General features: G+C 23.7%; 1 protein-coding gene across 3 annotated transcripts in view; it reads left to right on the forward strand.

Moving 5' to 3' along the window:
• The window catches only part of LOC112599831, a 105,342-nt gene that overhangs the window by 18,519 nt on the left and 64,134 nt on the right, over positions 1 to 22,689 (forward strand). For all 3 annotated transcript variants that reach the window (XM_025346897.1, XM_025346896.1, XM_025346898.1), the window contains exons 2-5: positions 1,521 to 1,838; positions 8,071 to 8,431; positions 11,904 to 12,103; positions 17,295 to 17,551. In XM_025346897.1, coding sequence (XP_025202682.1) covers positions 1,548 to 1,838; positions 8,071 to 8,431; positions 11,904 to 12,103; positions 17,295 to 17,551 — 1,109 coding nt within the window. In that variant the 5' untranslated portion in view covers positions 1,521 to 1,547. The remainder of the gene's footprint in view (positions 1 to 1,520; positions 1,839 to 8,070; positions 8,432 to 11,903; positions 12,104 to 17,294; positions 17,552 to 22,689) is intronic.

The raw sequence follows: 22,689 nt of genomic DNA on the forward strand, positions 1-22,689 counted from the left end.
AAAAAAATGTTTTATTAAAAAATAAAAACCATTGTGATTAATGAAAAATATAAAATATTTTCCAGATACAACTATATTTTTGCTAAACAATGCGTATTTCTGTAATTGTATTATCATATTTAAATTATATTAATGGTTTTTTTATTTTTAATCAACTAATTATTATTTTTTAAATTAAACATAAAATATTTGTGAAAAAGAATGAACTTAAACAGAATGCGTTTGCTTAAAAAATATTATTTTGAAAAGTTGTTAAAGTTCAAGAACTTCAGGAGATTAAAGAGGTAGTCCAAACACTAAACAATTTTCAATCTCATCTGGTCTTTAATATTTTATTAGTATAAATTTTTAGAGTTATAGTTTTCAACGTTTATTTTTAATAACAGTATGAAGTCTTGGTAAAATGAATTCAAAAGAGTCATAAAATTTGATCTCTTAAGACTTTTCAATAGTTTATGATTAATTTAAAATTTTAAATATCAGGCACTTAAATATATCAAATAAGTAAAAATTTCAATATGATTTTCCATCTGTAAAATATTGAATTTAAAATAGAAGATTCTGTTTTAATAACAATTTTTTTTAAAAATATTTCTGTGCATTTATTGTAAGAGAAAATCAAATATTTTTCCATAAATAATATTTAATATATTTTCCCATAAATTATATTAAGCATCAACCATTTGAAAAATTGTTACATTTTTCTTCAAATCAGACATTCAAATAGTTATTGTTAAACTAAATATATAACACGCTTATGACAGCTATAAATGCTTTATGTTAATATAGTTATTCAATATTTTTCAATATTTACCAATTTTTACAATATTATGCATCATACAAGTATCTACATTGGTACTGGGATAAAATTTGCATGAACTAAATTTATTGATATGATTTATTATCTTTCTTATTTTAACATCATATTTCAGAACCATCTCAATGAGTTCAAGAATAATCATATATTTACATTTATAAATGACCAATAAATGTATTTAAAATAGTATACTTATTGAGTTTAGTGAAAATGTTGTTGTTATTTTGATTGATATAGTTCGGAACCCTTTTTCTCGTAGAAGTTACTATTCTGGGGTAAACTTCGATGTTAATTATTCTATCTTTCTCCATTAAAAATTCCATGAATGCCTTTGAATATGAATTCTTGTATAGTTGTATATTTTAAATTTAAATAACTATTACAAAATATGTATTTCGATTTTTAATATTACTATAAATATATATAAGTTATCAATTCTATACTACCCTTTTCTTGAAGTTAGTTATCAGTTAAATATGCGAAACATAATAAAGTTATTATTATTTTTGTTAAATGTAGGCTAAAATATAACAAGTTATTAGCCTAGAGTAATATTAGGATATAAATAAGTAAATAAGAAAAGAAAAATACAATTTATGGCGATTTTTAAAGACTAGAGTATTAGTCATTAGATCTGCAGTCTATACGTAATTTGCACATTTTAGATACAATGGAATTATTTTCTGTTTTTTTTTATTCACAGGTTGAGTAATGCGATCATCGATCAACCATGGCACTCTTATATAGGTTGGTTAAGTTGCCGGACCGTTTTCAAACTCATGTGTTTACGTTTGTGGTGACCAAGTCAGTAACTCGTGACCCGGATCGAGATGTTACATCCAAAGAATTTGCTTGTGGTCATCAAAAATGGTCGATCACATTTTCACGAACTGACAAGATGTTAGGTGCATATCTAGTGTGGAAGAGTTCTTCCGAGTCGGTGCGAGTTTATGTGGATTTTACATTTACTATACTGAACCGTGAACATTTCAGTGTCAACGAATCATTTGCTGGCAAGCAAGTGAGTATATAATAATTAAATATACAGATTACATCAAACTAAAATTTAAGGATTATTTAATTTGTACGAATAAATAAAAAGAAAAGCTTATACAGGGATTAATGGAGAATTTTTGCTAGCAACTCTTAAGATTGAATACAAAATAAGAACAATAAAATAGTTGCTATTAATTATATATGAAATACAATTATTATAATAAAGATAACATATATATATATATATATATATTAATTAGTATAATAATGTGTTAAACGTTAAATCATTAACATGCTAAATGACAAATTTGACATTAAAACACTTACTATGCTTGCATTTAATTACTATGCGAAACACTATAAAACGTCTTAAATCCTCTTATTTATAATCTTGCTTTTAATATATTACCAAACAGTCCTGTATAGAATAAGACATAATACTAAAAAAAAAAAAAAAATAACAATGCAATTTCCTTATTATTATGCAATTAAAACAAAACTAATTTTAAAAAGTATCTGGGGTTTGAACTTTTGAAGTAATTTTACTGAACGCGTATTATTTTTAAAGTCAAGTTTTTTACATCATATTCTCTTATTGTGTAATATATGAACTTAGATTGTACATTTTTTATTTCAATAAAAATAAATTACATTATTACTTGGCAGCTTATATTTTTGCTAACTTAATTAGTTAATAAATTCGTCACAAAATTTGATTTACAAATAAATCTTGATTTGTTTAAGTGCCATGAAAAAAAAAATTCATTAAAAAAATATGATTATTTAAGACTGTATATTTGTGAATTTTTAGGTAGTATGTAACCATAAAAACATTTATTTAGCAAATTTGATTTATCGTTATAATTTCGTCATATTTTTCTAGGTATATTAGGAATTAAATTAAATATATTTTTATTAGTGTGAAGTTGATTATTTATTATTATGTCTTATCATTACATTGGTTATTTTATTTTTTTGAGGTAAAAATATATTACATACCTAATATACCGATACATTTTAATTTTGGATTCATTATATACTTACAAATGTATTTTTTCTAGCTTTTAGCGTATTCATTTATAGAAATGTATGCTTATTATGATTAACGAACCGGATTTTACATATTTTTAATATGAATACATTTTTTTCTAATGAATCATTAATTTTTCTTATAACCTCTAATATATACTTAATGTAAATAATTTATTTTTTTAGAGATATTTGGAATAATTTATGCAGATAGTGTGCATAGGTTTTATTAGTTAAGAAATGATGACATCACAATATATTATATAGTGAATAAAATAATGAATTTCGTGAAGAAATAAATGTTGGTGCAATGGTGCATACCTGTTTGAATAATTCTGGTAAAAGGACGTTCGATAAATTATTCACACGAACGTAGTCTTGATTTTCGCCCACGCGTTACTGTGTAAGCCTATACTATTTTCCCGTTCACTGTGACCCCTTTTTGATTATATTCCATACAGCCCCACCGACGACCGAATTTTCCCATCGTTTCATGTTTGCGGTTTACATCGTAGTGATCCCCACGGGAGATTCTAAGGACGATAAATTTATCACACTGTCAGGAAAATTTGGCCATTAACAGTGATATAAGGATCGTTCATCATAAAAAATAATGGTTAGGTCCTAATCATCAAAATATATTAATATCTATCCAATTAGATAGTACTATATTTATTGAGTTTGTTGTTGATAATTTCGTTACATGGTTAATAAAATGTATTTACATTTTATATTATCGTATTTATTGAATAGCTAAAACTAAGTTATTTTTTAATTTATAAATTTTTGTTTCTGCCTGAATAATTTTGTATTATATACTTTTATAAAAAAAAATTATAGGTTATACGATTATAATTGTGCTCTTAATTTTAATAGAATTTACGTTACGATTGTAAGATTTTACTATACATAAAATAGTTTATTATTTACTGTCTATATGCATGCAAAAAATCACTATAACTAATAAAATAATTATCAATAAAAACTGGAAATTCAGAAGTTAGATGAATAAATGTAGAACTATATTTATTTTATTTAATAGAGCATTTATTAGTAGATATTAATGAAATAAAACTAAAGCGCTTACATATATCTAGAAACTTTAATTTGATCTAAATTGACGGCAAGAAACCGTTTTGTAGAGTATATTTGACCTCAAAATTCGTTCTTAAAAAAATATTATAATGAAAATGAAAAAGCAATACATAAAATCACAATAAAAATGTATGCAAATTATATTTATAGAAATTAATTAACATGTACACATAACCGAATAGAAAAAGTTAAAATATAATCAGACGATTTCAATAAATTAATTTTGTAGAATTCTATATATACATTTAGTAAAGTAAAGCATATTAAAAATAAAAAAATAAACTTTTATTAGTTCTGTAAAATATTAAAAAGTATCATTAAAATTGTTTTTAAGTGACCGTTATTTAATTACGTAAATTGTAGTTCTTTATTAGTATTTATTGAAGAATAAAAGATTCAAACCAAGTAATCAAAAAATAAAGCTTATAATAAAGCTTTTCAAAATAACTGTATTCTGGTTTCGAGTACTACAGCTACTTAAATATACTGCAGTTTGTTTTTATTATCCCGATGTTGTTTTATGCCCATTAGCTAATTCAGTTCATTAATTGCTATTGAATTATTTATAATACTTTGTTTTTTATTATTATTTGAGCCATAGTATAATAATTGTTTACAATATTATATAACATAACTAAAAAACTACAAATATTTTCATTTACATACCATGTCAGTTATACGATAAATGATAATACGTGCTTGTTACCAATTATGGCAAATTAAAATTGAAAATAATATATTTAAGTGTTTTTTTGCAAAACAATTTGTACCTAGTGATTATTATACTTACATATTTCTAAAACAAACCACAAAATACATTTGTGTTTAATGAGTTGTATATAAAATACACACTATAAAAAAGTAATAAAACATTAGACTTGTATTTTAAAAGTAAAAATATTATCGTCACGTGTCAGAGTAGTTTTTATGGTTTCTAGAATCATGAAAATAATACTTTTAGTAACAAAAATATAAACATATTTCAAATATAATGACGAAAAAAAAAAGCTAAATTATTAAATGTACTTTGTTCTGTATTTATACTTTAAATATAAATCATAGTACATAAAATGTCTTTAGATTTTATGAATAATACATACAAAAAATAAATAAATACGTATATACATTTATCTTATCGGCTGTAAATAGTTGTGAATAAATGTAGGTATATAATTATATGTATAATTGAATAGACTTACTGTTTTTATAAATAATAAATACTATTATTAATAAAATTGTAAATTTTTAAGTAGATAATTTAACTGAAAATGTGCGTCTAAATCAAAATTCGAACAAAAAGTTTTTTCAGATAATATTAAATGTCGAACGACTATAAGTTTAATAATTTGTATCAATTATCATATTTCGTATTGTTTATACTCATATGTACTGTTGATTATAATCGATTTATATATACTATCTATAATTATTTCAACTTAAAATTTTTATACATAAGAACAAGGATAATAAAATAATTTTAAAGGTATTTTGAATCGTGAATATAATTTTTTACATCTATATCTGTATTGTACTATTTTTGGTAAAGAATAATTTGACATTAATATGAGATATGTATTTGCATTAGTTAGTATATAAAGTAAATTTATTTATTAGCCTATGCAATCACGTTATACGAATAAAATTAATTTGGTACTATTAAAGTATTAAGTAATAGTTTCGAAATTTATTCATGGTTAATTTATTTTTTAAACTTACTTTACTGTAAATTAAATATATATATATTTATTTTTATAAGACCATTGACTGAATTATATTGACATCAGATTTATACGAGTATGTATTCTATAAACTAAATATTAAGTCGAAGTTAATTTGAGTTTACATTTCACGTATATTTGATCCTGGACAATGTAAAGATTTCTTTGTTTTTTTTCTTTATAAGGTTGGATATTAACTTTTATTTTTTTGTAGAATTGCTTCAGGAATGTTGAGTTTTCTTAAATTAATTTATAAATTTATGAACAAAAGACATACGTTGTTTTGACTTTATAGACTTCCTTGTAGTTTTTCAATCAAATTTTCTCAAGCGATATAAAAAACTACTAAACATTTTAAAAATTACGAAATACCCATATTTAACAAGTATCAATTATTTTCCTATTTAATTTAATTTCTGTCCTTGATTATTATTTTTTACAATACTTGAAATAATTATTGTTTATGAATATTATAATTTATTAATAATTAATATTTTGATGGTACAGTTTCATAAATTATAATAATAGTATAGGTTATTAATTACAACTATATCCTGCTATTCGTACAATTTATACTTAAATATATGTTGATACGAATTTTGTTTTTTATTTTGATTTATATTGTACCATCAGTTGTTCTGCTTTATCTGTTATATTTAAAAAACAGATTTTCGAGTATGAAATGTTATTTTATTTTTTGGAATTTTTTAAATATATATATATATATATATATATACAGGTATATATGGGCTTTTTTCACCTATTTTTTATCTCTATTAGCTAAATCGGTAAAGTAAAGCTATACGCGTATATGACCCTATGTACTGAATTTTTAAACCGAGTCATAATATATTGCTATAAGTTAGGCCGTTAAGGACTAAAATAATCCTAGCTAAAGCAAGAAAAGAAAATATACTCTTTAATGTTAATTATGAAATTGATACTTTTTTACTGTGAAAATATTATGTATCGTATGTTTAAATAAGTTCGCTTTCGATGGTTCAATGATATTTTTCGTCAATTTTTATCGTAAATATAAAAAAAAAATAAAGAGCCTGAATATTTTAATATAACACGTTGTCAAAATCCATAGATATCTTATAATGGTTTTATTTAATTAAGGTTAATTATCAATAAATATTAAACAAATATTTTATAAATTATATGATTGATATATAAAATAAAAGTTGGTGAACATGATTTTTCATAAAACGATAAATACAAAAACGTTTTTTTTTGTAAATGTAAATCTTAAAGTGAATAGCCTCGATTAACATACTAAACTCAACATACTTTCTACTTTTAAAACTTTTTATTTTCAACAGATTATAAAATAACTTATATTTTTTTAATAATATTCTATATGTAGTACATTTTTAACTTCAATAAATATATTTATGCACGTGACATATTGACATATAGGAAACATAAACAAACTTTATACTCGTAATAAAATATTTTAAATATATTAACATAAAATATGTACTTATGCACAGTGTACTTATATTTTTAAATGTATGCATATGTTAAAGTCGAAATATTTGATTGATTTGCTGTTTTTTTTAAACAAATGATTTAACCTATTTATAGTGTTCATTATTATACTTTGTTTTTCCATATTATTTAATTTAATTTTTGTATAATGATAAATAGTATATACGTTTTTGTTCAATTTTAAAACCATTTTTTAAAACATTAACCATTTTATATTTTCTTAATATTGTTGTCGAACGTATATCATGCTACCATGAACATATTTTAAACACTCAACGCTACTACTAACAGCATATTATGGTATAAGTAAATGTACTTATATTTTTTTTTTTTAAATTCCAATATCGTGTACCGTCAACTTAACATGTAGTTAAGAAAGTATAGAAATAAAAAACAGTGTTAAGTGCAAAAAAAAACACCGACATCAACTTCAGTGTTAAGTACTCGGTGAAATGAGCTTCTGCGACGTGAGTGTAACCGACAAAATAATATTCTGTGCGTTGAGATTATTATAAGTAATGGTTAAATTTGAAATCCGCGATAGAATGATTAACGGGTCGAAGTCTAAATAAATACATTTAAACGTTTTTCTTTCGGTCATCGGTGTTAAATACGTGGATACCGCACCTGCAGAAGCACAGATGACGGTACGGTGATCCGCACGTATACAACATGTACACCGCACTTAACAGAAATGTTCTACTTAAGTGCTATTGAAAATCACTCAGCGTTACCGTTCTTAAGAAGGACAGTTGGGAAGTTTCAACCAACTAAAATCCACGTCTTGCCTTTAACGATGTTTATTAAGTGTGGCCACACACGTACACATACACATGTTTATATATATATATATTGTTATTGTCATTTGCCATTTACTATACTTACCACATTGCAATCACGTTGTGCGTGTCTTGGTTACAGGTGAAGTTTACGACGGACTGCCCGGCCCAGGGGAACCGAAACTACATACCGGTCAGCGACCTGTACGGCCGAAACTTCACGGACGCGAACGGCGAGTTCCAGCTGGAATTGTCCATCGGTCACGTGCGCACACTGTACGACACAGAGTTCTGCGTGCCCACGTCGCTCACGTCCCGGCTGTTGCATCACCACCACCAGATCCAGAACCACCACAACCCGGCGGCTGGAAATGCTCTCCAGCACCAGTACGGCACGGCGTCGCCCAGGGGGACTAAGTGCAAGCTGGAGACCTCGTACTTCACGTTCGGCGGGTTCGACTGGAACTTAGCGCTGTACCCTCACGGCGTAAAAGACGTTTCGTGTAAGTACCCGTTTCATCTGTTCGTAATATCGTACAACGATCGGCGAGTGTTATTAATACGTCGTGTGCACAGTTGCAATTCGTCCGTCGGTATTGTTTTTCCTTCAGATTTTTTCTACCGTAAAAAATACAACGCATCATAATTCGGGCGATATTGCCATCTATCCACGTCACTTTGTGTGACCCGAAATGTTTGCCATAAATACTTTAAGCTTTTAATACGTTTATCCTCGCGGGCGATGACATTACGACGACTAGTGTAATGTAGCCGTAGTAGTTTTTTTTTTTTTTTTTGAAAAAGTTTATGTTTTGTGTTTCGTTGTGATCGATACAACTGTTTCTTGTACAAACATATCGTAATACGTTTGAAGTAATCAGTGTACGATTGAACTTAATCTATACGAACTGCATAACAATAACAATCATATTTTACTACTGTCTTTTGTATTAGTACAGTTGATGTACATTGCACGCTTGTATAATACGGCCCCTCTGTAACAACAATTACATCACTATAACATTATTCGGTTGAGCTCTATATGTATCAATTAAAACGCTTATATTATTATTTAACATTTGAATGTAATTAATTCCTCTATACGTTATGATTATCATAATAATTCACAACTATGCAATTTATAACTATTTCCCGCTTTCCGCAGATGGATATTTAATTCATGTATTCAAATGTTATCATGAATGTACAACGAATTATAAAAACGTGTTTATTTTATGAAGATATATAATTAGTAATAAGTAGTATAATATATTAATATGAACATTATGAGCTAATCAGAAATTCGTATTGAAAAAATTGTGGAAGATTTTAAAAGAATATTTAAACATGAGATCACTGTATAGTGTATATTTGTAAAACGCGTTTGTAATAAAACTCTATACATATCATATAATATTACAACGAATAAAAGTATGTATTTGATCTTTATGCGAAATTAAATAATGAAATCAATACAACGAAAGAACAACCATAAACCTGTAATTTATCATTAGTTATTATCGTATCAATTCGTTAATCTTAGCGCCTATAAGTTATTTGTTATCGTTATAAATTCGAAAATAATCATAAATCATTGCATTACAAAAGCGGTTGTGCTCAGATCTCGATTAAAACCACGGTTTTTGAACTTTATTTAATGCATTAAATAATCTACTGATAATACTAAAAAACGAATTCTTCAAAGTACAAAATAAATGTAATTTTCAATCGATAAATAGGACCGCTTAAAGTTTTTGGAGTACTCTTTGTAACCGTAATAGTGGTAACAAAATAAATAAATAAATAAAAGAATAGTATTGTAAGAAGACCAATACGTTTCTCGCTTCTCTCAAAATTTAAAATTCAAATCATGTTTTGTATATTTATAGTTTAGCTATGTTTATACTATATTTATATTCACTATAATTATGCAGTTGTTTAATAAGCAACGTCAACTGTTGATTTGATTGCAGGTACTTACTGATTTAATATAATATTATTTTCATTTATTTTTCAAAGCTCAGTGAAAAAAAAAAAAAAAATTTGTTCTTGTAATGAATTTTTTTATTGTTCGTTAAATATTTCATGCGATATTTAGTGTTTTAATATTTTTGTTTTTAGAGTAAAACGTTTTGAATTTTTTTTTTACATATTCTGAATCAACTACAACTAAACTTAACTTTTATACAAAATATACAAAATAATTAAATACAACATACCTAATACATTTTTTTAACTCAGCGACTACCTAATTATTTATTATTTTGTATTCGGTTATTTTATGGATACATTAGTAATAATAATTCACGTATTATAATGATATTTTTTTGATGGACGTTAAGCAACATAATATAAGAAGCCATTTACTTTCAGAATTATAAGGTTTGAATTTTTATTTAAGCTGAATTTTATTACTGGTGTAGATTATAACGACATACAAATCATCATTATGTTGTTTTATTTAATTACACACCTAATTTTTAAATTTTTATAAATATTAAATTAATACCGTACATATTAAAACTTACACTCAGTTCTTAAATCTTTGGTATTATTAACACTATACTATAAGTAATTTATTTTAAATATTCATTTGTTATAATTGAAGAACTTTATTAGAGGTTATCACGAGTTCAAAATATTTAATGTACCTATGTTAGATTTTCATTTACAGTTTATAATTCAAGTGAAGTAGTAAAGTATCTTTGTAGTGTTATTCAGTATTAATTAATTATAATCACACCATTAAAATTCAAACATATTTATGAATGGGTAAGAGATTTAAAAAGTCGTAAAAATATTAAAAATTATAATAAGGATTAGGTAATGTCCGAAAAATCTAATTTTTTGATTCAAACTAAAAAAATGTAAAATTAATTATTGTGATGAAGAAATCATGATTTTTATGAGGAAATTTCACCAGTAAAGTTTTTTTCAGATTTTTGAGGTGTTTAATATATTATATGAATATAGAATTTTCTAAGACCAAATATTTAAAGAAATCTTACTGGACTCATACAATACTATTACGCAGGGGTCTCCAAACTTTTTTATCTAGAGCCACACATAAAATAAAAAAAGCTCTTAGCGGGCCAGAATGTATGAACACATATCATTTATAAACTATAGCTTGTAAATTATGGTATAGCCGATACAGCTGATAATTACATGTGTGCGTGATAATGATTTTGGAAACTAAACATATTTTTAGATTATTTTCCGTGATTTGGCGGGTCAGTGAAAACTTGTTCGAGAGCCTGATGCGGTCCGCGGGTCGTAGTTTAGAGACTCCTGTTATTACGTATTAAGCATTCATATCGCTTCATACACCTTATTGTGAGTTAAAGTAGATTGTTCCTATTCCTCTTATTTGACTGTTTTACTTATTCCGTAATCAAAAAAAAAAAAAACTAATGCAAAAATATGTTTCGTTTTCATATATATATATATATATGAAATTAATATTTTTAATTTCAATATGATTGTACACACTTATAGTTTATACCCAAAAGTCAGATTTTAGCTGTTTACTAATCTAAAATTAGTATCTAGGTTGAAATTACAGAGATATCTAATTTTAGTTTTATAAAATTATATAGTATTTTTTTTATGATTGCTTTATACTTAGATGGTTTACAGTGTCCACACGCTATTGATTTTCTTATTTATATTTCTAAAGTATAACATACATATATATAATGTTATATATATAAATATGTGTATAATTAATGTGAATAGTCAATAAAGTTTTTCAATATATTGACATCAGTTAATTTTGAATCTACAAATTTGAATGTAAAATTGAATGTTAAAATTATATACATACATACGAGTACATTTTTTATTCAAAATCAATAAACATCAAAGAACGGTATTAATTTAATTTAATTTTTTTTTTCATATACCGTAATAATAACATTATTTATACCATGGATGTATTATTGAAATTAAATTTTTTTCATATTCATCATTTAGGTACATCGGTTGAAGGTCGTATGTCGGTGTATTTGAATCGTTGCACAGGATTCGATCATCAATGCCGTGTTCGATACATGTTAGTTTTGGGCGATGGAGAAAAACGTCTGGACTCGGGAATATTAGATGATGTATCCGATTCAGATGGAAAAAGCTATGGCTGGCATCCCAGATATAAGTTTTCCGAGCTTGTTTCAAAGGTTTGTATGATAAAACTAATTAGGTATCTTTTTATATATTAGTTTGTAAACTGTAGCTCAATTAGTTCTAATGTTAATTAAATTTGATCCAATTAATAACTAGTTTAAGTAATAACATTAATAACTTTGTTATTTGAACTAACTATTGTGTAGTTGTTATATATTTAATCTTAAATTATTTACGTATAATGTAAAATATTTATTTATTTTGTTTTCTTTGTAAGTAAAACACAACTATTTTCTCGTCATCAAAACTAAGTTCAATAATAAAAATAAAATGAGACTTGAAATTTATATTTATATATCTTCGATGTAAGAAATCTAGATTTTTTTTTAAAATTTGTTTATAAAATTTCTAAATGTAAAAATTAATATTTACAAATATACTTACATTTTTGTTTGAAACAATTAATAATAATAATTGAATAAAATGTTAAATAATTATAACCATTAAATATCCATAAAATATTAAACATTTACCTATATATTAAGTATAATCACTGATACTTGCTAAAGAATAACTGGGATTTTAAAGCTATTTTTAGTAAATAATAATGTTTTCTTAAAATACGAGTGACGAGTGTCAATAAAGGAGGATTTCAGACAAACAAAAATGAAAACGAAGTTTATTTAAAAAAAAAAAATACAGTAGTATTTTTTTAGATTCTAAGTGTAAGAATTCAACCATGGTTTATCATTGTTAATTTTTAAATACATATTTAAACAGTAAAAGGTTTTAATTATACACTATTATTAATAACTTTAACGAATTGTCTGGATTAAAGAAGTATTTTTTTTTTATTTATATTGAGTTATTTATTTCAACTTCTTAATGTTATATTTCTAAGATTCACATAACTATAAAATAGTTTAAAGAAAGTACTATTTTATGAATTTCGCTATAATATACTCTTACATAGGTGTGTATACAAATAATAAATTTGTAGGTAATATAAATCAAAAATATGTATAAAAGCCGGCTAATAATTGTTTGAAATTGTAGTAGTTCATTTGGATACAAATCCTACAATAAAGTAGTATACACGCAATAAAACGGTTTTATTATTTTATTAAGTTTAGTGATCACTGTTTGAAAAAAAAAAACATATTTTATCAATATTAAGTTGTAATTTTAAACAATTTTTTAGGTTTCCAAAAAATATTACTCAATATGCTGAATAATTTTAATACATACATATTTAACAACACTATGTTTTCATTTGTTCTAAAATATGTTACTTTAATTATTTCTAAATTTTAAGGATATTATAAGGAATAAATTCTGTGATATCTAATTTTCAAGCACGTTCCATATATTCAATTTCTTGAATTTTACAAGTAAACCAATATATATATATATATATATTATAACTGGATAAATATTATTCAATATATAATAAATCTATACTGGAAGGTTAACTATTAAATTATTTTTAAGATGTATAAACGTTATCCATATTTGTTAGATAATAAATATTCAACAATAATAAGATTATTTAGTCAGCTAGTCATTATGAAATTTGCTATAAATAGGAGTTAATAATTTGATCTTGAAAAATTATCTTAACATTGACAAAAGCTTATTTCGTTTTATCTTTGTTTATAATCAGTAAAACTTAACAATAGGTACATTATTGAACTTTGATTTTTTCATAATATACTATCAATGCGATAAATTATAAAAATTAATAATAACGAGTTTTGTGCTAATAGTTTAATTCAAAACACTTAAGTCTTTGATTTAACTTAATTTAGTTGTATATAATATAATAATATGTACTATAAATAATGCATGAAATTTAGTATATTTGAAATAATAAGTAAATATCGATTAATAAATTGGTGTTATTTATATTAAAATCAAGTTAACGATTACCCTAAATATCATTAATTATAGTTGTGTTTATATGTACCATGTTCATTACATATCATTAAACCATTAAACATACTAATATAAATGCGCTAAATTAATATCCTTATTTAAGAGCAGCTACGCGTTGGTACTAATAAAATATGTAAACATTTTTTTCTCTTTATTATTACATAATTATTAGTAATAAATAATAATCATAATATATTTTTTTTAACTTATTGTTTTATTAATAATACATAACTTAGTAATAATTCATAAAGTTTATTCTAAAATAATTCAATAAATAGTTTAAGGTTAAATAATTACTAAAGACAATATATTAATCAAAAATACGAATTGATTCTTCAAACAAACAGTAGTTAAAAAGTCAATCTAATCTCTAAAATCTATAACGTTGACAAGTTGACATTTTAGATTAATTTTCATCTGTTAAACTTGAAATAATACGCTACTATGGCACAATCTAAATAGGATCAAATATTTATCATTTGACATTAGACCATAAACCGTTAGTCCATAATTAAATAACTTAAATATCGATTCTTTTATTTTTTTGGACTTAGTATAAAGGAAGATATCAAAAAAAAAAAACTCTTCTGTAATGTCACTTAAATAAATTAGTTATTACATACATGAAAAACAAAACCAAAAAACCTTTTATGGGTACACTTAAAATAGCCCCAACTGTCATGATTACAGATAAACCCGAGCTCAATGTGGTTAATCTTTTCACTATATATATTCTTCGGGTCTGTATAACCACAAGTATTGGGTTTAAAAATATGTCTATATTTCAAAGGCCATCGCGCAGATAAATAATTACAGAGAACGCAACATCATCATAAAATTTATTTTAATTTATTAAGTGAAATTATTTAAGCTTCTAACACAGTTTATAAAGTATAATATAATAATATATAATTAAATGTATAACGATTATTTGAATGTATGTTTCATTTAAATTATGTTAAATACATTATTACAATTGCATGACTTGTGTTATCATTGTTTTAAAATATTATTTATTATCCAACTTATTGGTAAGAACATAATTTATTTGTACGACGATTTTTACTTTAATTAAATTTTTAAGCAAGTTATTGGCATATAAAATATCATAATTTTAAAATATTTATAACTCTTTTAAAAATTCAAATATTGTACAAATTTAAAATACGAACATAGATAATGTTCCTTCCTTTAATCGTTACTATACAATAAACTATAAATTTATTGAAATATTAAATCTAATATTCACAATTTGTTTATTTAAACATTACTACATTTTACATTTGTAAGATAGAGATACTTAATTTATTATACGTAAGAATGCTTGGTGTTTTCTTTATAATACAATTAAATTTGTCATTGTAACAGTGTATTTGAATTTTTTTCTCACATAATCTGTCAACATTTTCTTTCGAACGTAAGTATTTTACTATTACATTATTTTTATTACTGATAATATTACTGCGGTTGTCGTGTAAATAGTAATTGAGGTAATGTTACATTTTAAAAGTGTAAAAGTTATAGTATTTCTTCTGTCAGGATAAACTACTCTAACAAATTAGACATACTTTATATTTTAGTTGCTAAGATCTTTAAAATCTGGGACAGTGCCAAACTATCACAGAGCTGTACCGTTCAGGCACTTCAATCCATCACTCACTAAGTACAAACAGTTACACAATACGTTTGTACTCACCAACATATGATACTACACATTAGCACTCATTGATTTTATATGGCAATCTCGTCCACATTCTTTGGGCTTGTCATATGATGGTTATACTTGGAAACGTCTTCCGGTGTGATATACGATTAGGTATATATATCACTACACACTTCAGTAACTGTATAGCACTGTTAATACTATCTTATGATTCATTTTCGTACAAATATATCTAATTACTATATTTTCCAAATAGGTCATAGAAATTATTGTCAAATATTTATTTACAGTCTAGAATATAGTTAAACAAAAAAAAAAAAAAATTAACTATTATATGCTATATTGGTTGTTTCATTTTCCAATAGAAAACAATTTTTGTAAAGCAAAATAAACTTGTCTAAAACGTTAACAGAAATAAATCTATAATTAAAAATTGTTGATTTTTATCTGAAGCAAGTCAGGTTAGGTTATGTCCAATCCAAATTAGATAAATTTAATTTGTCTTCACAGTATTTCAATTAATAATACCAGTGCAACGGCGAATAATTCTTTCTATACAAATAAGTTTTTTCTAGAATCTAGAAATATTTAACTGTATCTTATTTACGTTGATATTTTGAGAAATTCTACTCTTAAGAAATATGTTTATAATCAAATAAAAATGTTAGGTGGGTAGATTAAACTACAAAAAAAAAAAAAAAAGATCACAGAATAAATGAAAGAAATTACCATTTATTTTTTTTTTTTTTAGTTTGCATTTGGAAACCTAGCAAAAACACTTACTTTCTTTATTCGCTTGAATGGTTTAAATCGAAAATATTCATAAACTTATCATGGAGAAATCTTTTTTTATTTTTTGCAAAACCGCAAATTTGAGAAAAAATATTATGACTGTGTGAAATAATTTTTTGTTTTCATCTGTCGCTACTATAAAATAAGTCTGTATTATTATTGAACCATATAATTCTTAACATTAAACAACCGTTTAGACTTACCATGCAGATCAATAATGAATTAATTTATAACATTTTATTATATCTGACACACACACATTTATATTTTTTAATTATTTCTTTGGTAAATATAAAAATTTGACGAAAATAACACTTTTTTTTCTAATAGGTTTATCCATTTAAATATTAGATTAGATGGAAAAATAATATAAATAGATGTATTGAAATTAAAAATGTTCTTGAACAACTATCTATACGTATATAATATTCAGTACAATTTAATCTATTTAATCGCATATATATATATATATATATATATATAATATATATCAATTATTTATTTCTTACATAGTTATAAAATTATTATCATAAGTGTTATTTCTGTGCACAACTACTCGTAAATGATATTGTTTTCTACTACAGCCATATTCCTTAATAACAATGAGCACAGAGAGGTCAATAATTCTACATTTAAATAAGTTTGCAGTCCAATATTTATTATGCAATAATACCGTTGGAATATCTTAAAATAAAAATTTAAATAGACCATAGACTTAATTTTAATTTATAGTATGTATTTATAATCATAATAGCCAAAAATTAAAATAGTTTTAATATTTTAGAGCTTTTTTTTTTTATATATACAGTAAAGTAATGTTGTTATATTATTTACGTATTTTCATATTGTTTTAGGGAACAGTTCGGGTACATCTAGAGATGTTATTGGCAAACACTTTAAGTGAAGTTATATCCAGTATAGTGATAACAGGAATCAACCAGCACGGGGTGTCGACGGTAGCGTCTAGTGGCGTGGTAGCGTCACCCACGAAAACGCAATGTTACGACCGAGACAAGCACGCGTGGTCTATAAGAAGCGATTGCCAATCAGAAACAGTCAGACTTCATATGGTCTACAAGGACATTCAGAATGTGCCCAGAAATCATCTCAGGTAATGAAATATAGCTTAATAAGATATTAACATGATATGAAAGCTCTGATTAAATGCTTATCCGTGTGATTATTTTATAATTCGTGAATCTAGAGCTATATTCTAACAAAATTTGCTTTCTTCTACCTAATGTTATATTTGATAATTTAAAACGATTTAACCATCAATGGTTTAGAGAATTCAAAAAATTTTAACTAAAAATGAAACACAAGTAAGAAAAATTAGTAAATATGTTTAATGTTTATATTATGTAACGCACTACTTCATTTACAAAAATTAAACTAAATAATAATAATAATAATTTTTTTTTATAATATCGAAAATTTAATAAACATATCGTTATACGCAATAAATCAAAAGTTATTAAAAAAAAAAAGTAAAAAATATTGAATTCGTGATAAGTTTAAACGTAGAGTGTTTATATTCAATTTCATTAAGTATACATCAGCGATTTTTTAACGCAGGTATAAATAAAAAAAAATTTGAATTCAACAATTCGATAACTAACCAATATTTCATAATGGCATAGCTTATATCATAATTTACTCATTTTGATAAAACAGTATAATATAATAAAATTAACTGCAAGAACAACTGAAAGAAACTTAATACGAAGGAGTGTAATAATATTCATTATAGTATGACATTTAAAAACTATAAAATAATGCAATTTTTGTGTTCTGACTTATGACATATAAAATAAATTATATACATTATACTTATATACTATTATTATTACTTTACATACTTATAAGCTATAGCTACAATTTTATGTCATGTAATGTGTCAAATACTATGATAATTTAATGTTAATACAATTTAAATTTTCTTATAAATATTATTAGTGATTACAACATATAAACTATACTATTTGAAGATTTTTCATTGTCATTTTTGTTGACGTTTATTTATTACAAACATTATTTTCTATATCAATATGATGATAAAAATAATTTTTTATTTATGAAATAATAATATGTAATATTAATAATAATAAAGTATTAAGGATCATGTATACATATATAATTTTTATTTTTTTAATAAAATATTGAGTTAGGCATACAGATGAAAGTTAATAATAAACATAGTTGTATTTATTTTCACTGAATATTGTAATAATTAGTAAAGTTACATGGAAATAAAAATATAACACACTTCAATATTACAGTTGAATATCGACTGTTTAATATATGATGTTTTTATGTAGATACCTGTAATATTTGTTTTAACTCGTTTCAAACGTAATCATGCTTTGATCGTTATCATAATTCATGTATATTATACATATTAATAAATCATAATAATATGATAATTTAGTTTTGAGACCCAACTTTCTATTTATTTTGTAAAATTTAATACAAAACAATGATATCGAAATTTAACTAAAATAAAATAGAAATTATTTATCCTATTATATATTTAAAACTATTAATAATAAAAATATAAGAAATATATAAAAATGATAATAGTAGAACAATTTAAAATCTATTTTAATTATTTTATAATATTTATTCTACAGCATAATTTTGACAGTGATTTTTTTCAATTCATACAAAACACTTTAATATACAATTAATTGTATATTTGTGTGGTATTTTAAAATAATCTACTTACGCATTTTTAAGAAATAACTTTAACCGTTATTGATTTTTAAAAATATGTTCAAAAATATAGAATTCAAAATTAATATAATTATAATAAATAATCAATTACATCCATATTATAAATAACCTTATAAATTATATTTGGTTATAAAATGTAATATAACTTTATTCAAAAACATATGTTTTACATTATACTCGTATATTTAATTTCAATATCTGATCAATTTATTATATATACTTCAAACACGTATTTCAAGTTATTGTATTTATTTATTAAATTGATTTCGATGTATCAGTTTAAATGTCTTAAAATATAATTCTGTACAAGAATTCATTAAGTTTAAGTTAAAAATATTTAAAAAATATAATTTATAAAAAGCTTTTTAAAAAAAAAAAAAAATCTTTTAACATAGAAATAGATTATTTAAAATAATTGGTTATATCGTATAGTTTTAAATTATTTTTGTTTAAAGAACTTTCATTTTCTACTTAAGAGATATAAAATATCGTTAATAGATTTATTCAGCTTGTCCTTAATATAATTTATATAATTATTTTATCTAATTGCCATATTCATATTTTGAATATTTCTATAAAAGATTTGTAAAAGCGGTTTATTAAAAGATAATTTCTTTTAGGTATTTTTATTGTTTGATCTTTTAAGCTTTAATTACAGTGTTTATGGTTGTTAACTATTTTAACACATTTTGAAAGTATACATTAAATTGTTATTTTCGCATTAATATTTATTAATAAAAAAAAGATAAAAAGTGGAATAGTGAGATAAAATTACTGCGAAATATTTGCACCATACTTAATGAAACAGAATAATAATTAAATATTTTTGTAAATTATCTAAATTATTTAATATATAAACATAATTCTTACAGCTGGTTATAATACGTTTCTTAGATAATATTTATTCTCACACTTTATACTTAACGTTTAAAAAATTGTATATTCAACCCTAATCTTACATATCTTCGTAGGTACTCTATTTAGTATTTTCTTACAAAAAAATTCAGTACTTAAAAACAAATATAAACATACATTAATTATCATGTTGAATGTTGGTTCAATAACATTTTTTAAATTTATTAAGTAGAAAAAAATTATACATTGTAGGTCAAATGATTTAAAATATTTTTTCCTTTGAAAATTATTATTTAAATGATTGATTTACAAAATTATAATATTCCAATAAAATATAACACGATTTCAATAAATCAGTTTCGAATAATTTAGCTCATGAGTTCCAATGGAAATGGTTCAAACTTATTTGTTGGCTTATAGAACAACTAGTCATTAACACAATTTATAACTTATTTATAATTTAAGATTTTTTTTTTTTTTTTTAGAGCAGTATCTTGCAGGTTTAAAAGTTAAAAACGTTAACATTACATTTATGTACCACTTTTGCCTATTCGATATGCCGTGTTAAAATTAAGAAATAAACATTGAAAAATTATTACGGTTGTAGTTGTAAAGTCTTCTTGATTTGCTCATATTGATGCTTGATAAAAATGTACCGTTATCCTTACCAAAAATTAAAAAAATAAAATTAATACCTGTGTTTTTAATGCAAAATCAAATTGAATGTTATAACTTATAATACAATTAAAATTAACTTATAAATTTCTGGAAGTAGATTTATTTATTCAAAATAATGAAAATCATGAAAAAATGTAATTTGAATATACAAAAATAATTTACAAATTAATTTGAATATGTCTAACCCTCAATAAAGTTAAAAATATGTAAGCAATTTGTCAGTTTGTATGGGTCATCATTAAAATTATACATTGATTTGTGGAGTCTTGTTGAAATAATATTATATAACTGTTTAACAACGTTGGAGAATATCGTTCGGCGATCACACGTCGAAAATATAGCGGCTGTTACTATTTTCTTCAAATTCGATAAATATTATAAGTATTTGTGTTTTACTCATCTTATTTGTTTTCATAAAACCATACAAACCCATTGTAAAAAATGAAGTATAATAAATAATAAAATACTACAGATTTGAATAAAAAAGAAATTTAGGATTTACTATGAAAAAAAGCTAACTTTTTATTTTTTATTGGAAATTTTTATACATAAATATTATCCATTTATTTTTACAAAACTCAAGACAAGGTAAAAATAATTGTCTTGTAATCTTGTTCCTCTTATATTGGAACTAAATAAGATAATTTTGTAAACATTATTATAATAATATTTTAAAGAAAAAACTACATACAATATACTTGCATTATATTTAAAATATATTATCTTTCACTTTATGTGTTATTTACTATTGTCATCTACTATTGGATGTAAAGATACCGTTCACTAAGTTTATTAATAAAATTAGGTTGTGTACCTCAAACACCATTAAACAGTTTATTTTGTAAAGTTGGAAAAACATTTTGAGGGACTAGGCATAGCCAGCCTAATATATCTGTTCGTGTAACCTAAGTAGTGCTCTAACTGTAGGTATAATAGACATTTTGTATGTAAAACTGAAACCTCGCTTGGAATATGGAAAATTGGGCGACAGGTAACGAGAAAAATTCAAAGTATATATAATATATGACATGTGTAGAATAAGTACCGCAATAAAAAAAAAAAAATATTATATTTATAATATATTTTATATGGTATAGATTTTTTTAGAACGATATTAAATGAATATCCACTGTGACACTACGCATCAAATCAAGTTTAATTAAAAATTTAGCAGCTGCATACAATATATTATATGCATATTTATGTACATCGTATACTCGTATCATAAAGAATATTATTTATTATTTTCAATTCTTAAAAATCTTTTAATAAAAGTTTATAATTCAAATTTTAAAGTCCATGTAGTTTATTTATTAGTTAGCTTTAAATATTGGTTATGTGAATATTAAATTACTTCAAAAATGTTAATGGATATATATATATACATATAAGTATTTAGATGTAATTTTACATTTATGTATTATTATAGTCTTATGTTAAAATATTTTTGATTTCAACATTATAAGCTGCTACTTAAAAGGTTTCACTATACATACCTGTTGTATGTATTATATTAAATTCATGAATTCTTCAATCATCCTACTCTTTTAACAAACTTGCTGAGCCTGTATCTTTTGTAAAAAAACGGATGTAAAATACCTAAGAAGTTGTGACTTATATCTCTCGGTAAAGTTTCATATGTTGTTTCTTTTGATAGTGCTTTAAAAACATTATATTGTAAAAATAATTTCAACGAAAAATATATTACACAACGTGATTTAATTCATTACGTTTTTGTTCAAGTCAATTTATTCAAGTAGATTTTACCCTAAAATTAAAGGAATTTTAAGATTTGTTCCTTCAAATTACAATGTGCAGTCAGCATTTTGTTATAAAGTAAATTGTATTTCTGTACGCTAGAAATAATACCGTGTTTATATGTGTTTTCGTTCAACATGTTAACTATAGATATTTTAAAATCTTAGGTTTGTAATTAAACATTTTAAGCTATGGAATATCGAGGTAATAAATACTAATATTTTG

The sequence above is a fragment of the Melanaphis sacchari genome, unplaced genomic scaffold, assembly GCF_002803265.2.
Source record: "Melanaphis sacchari strain LSU unplaced genomic scaffold, SCAv2.0 Contig55_pilon_pilon, whole genome shotgun sequence".
NCBI lineage: Eukaryota > Metazoa > Arthropoda > Insecta > Hemiptera > Aphididae > Melanaphis > Melanaphis sacchari.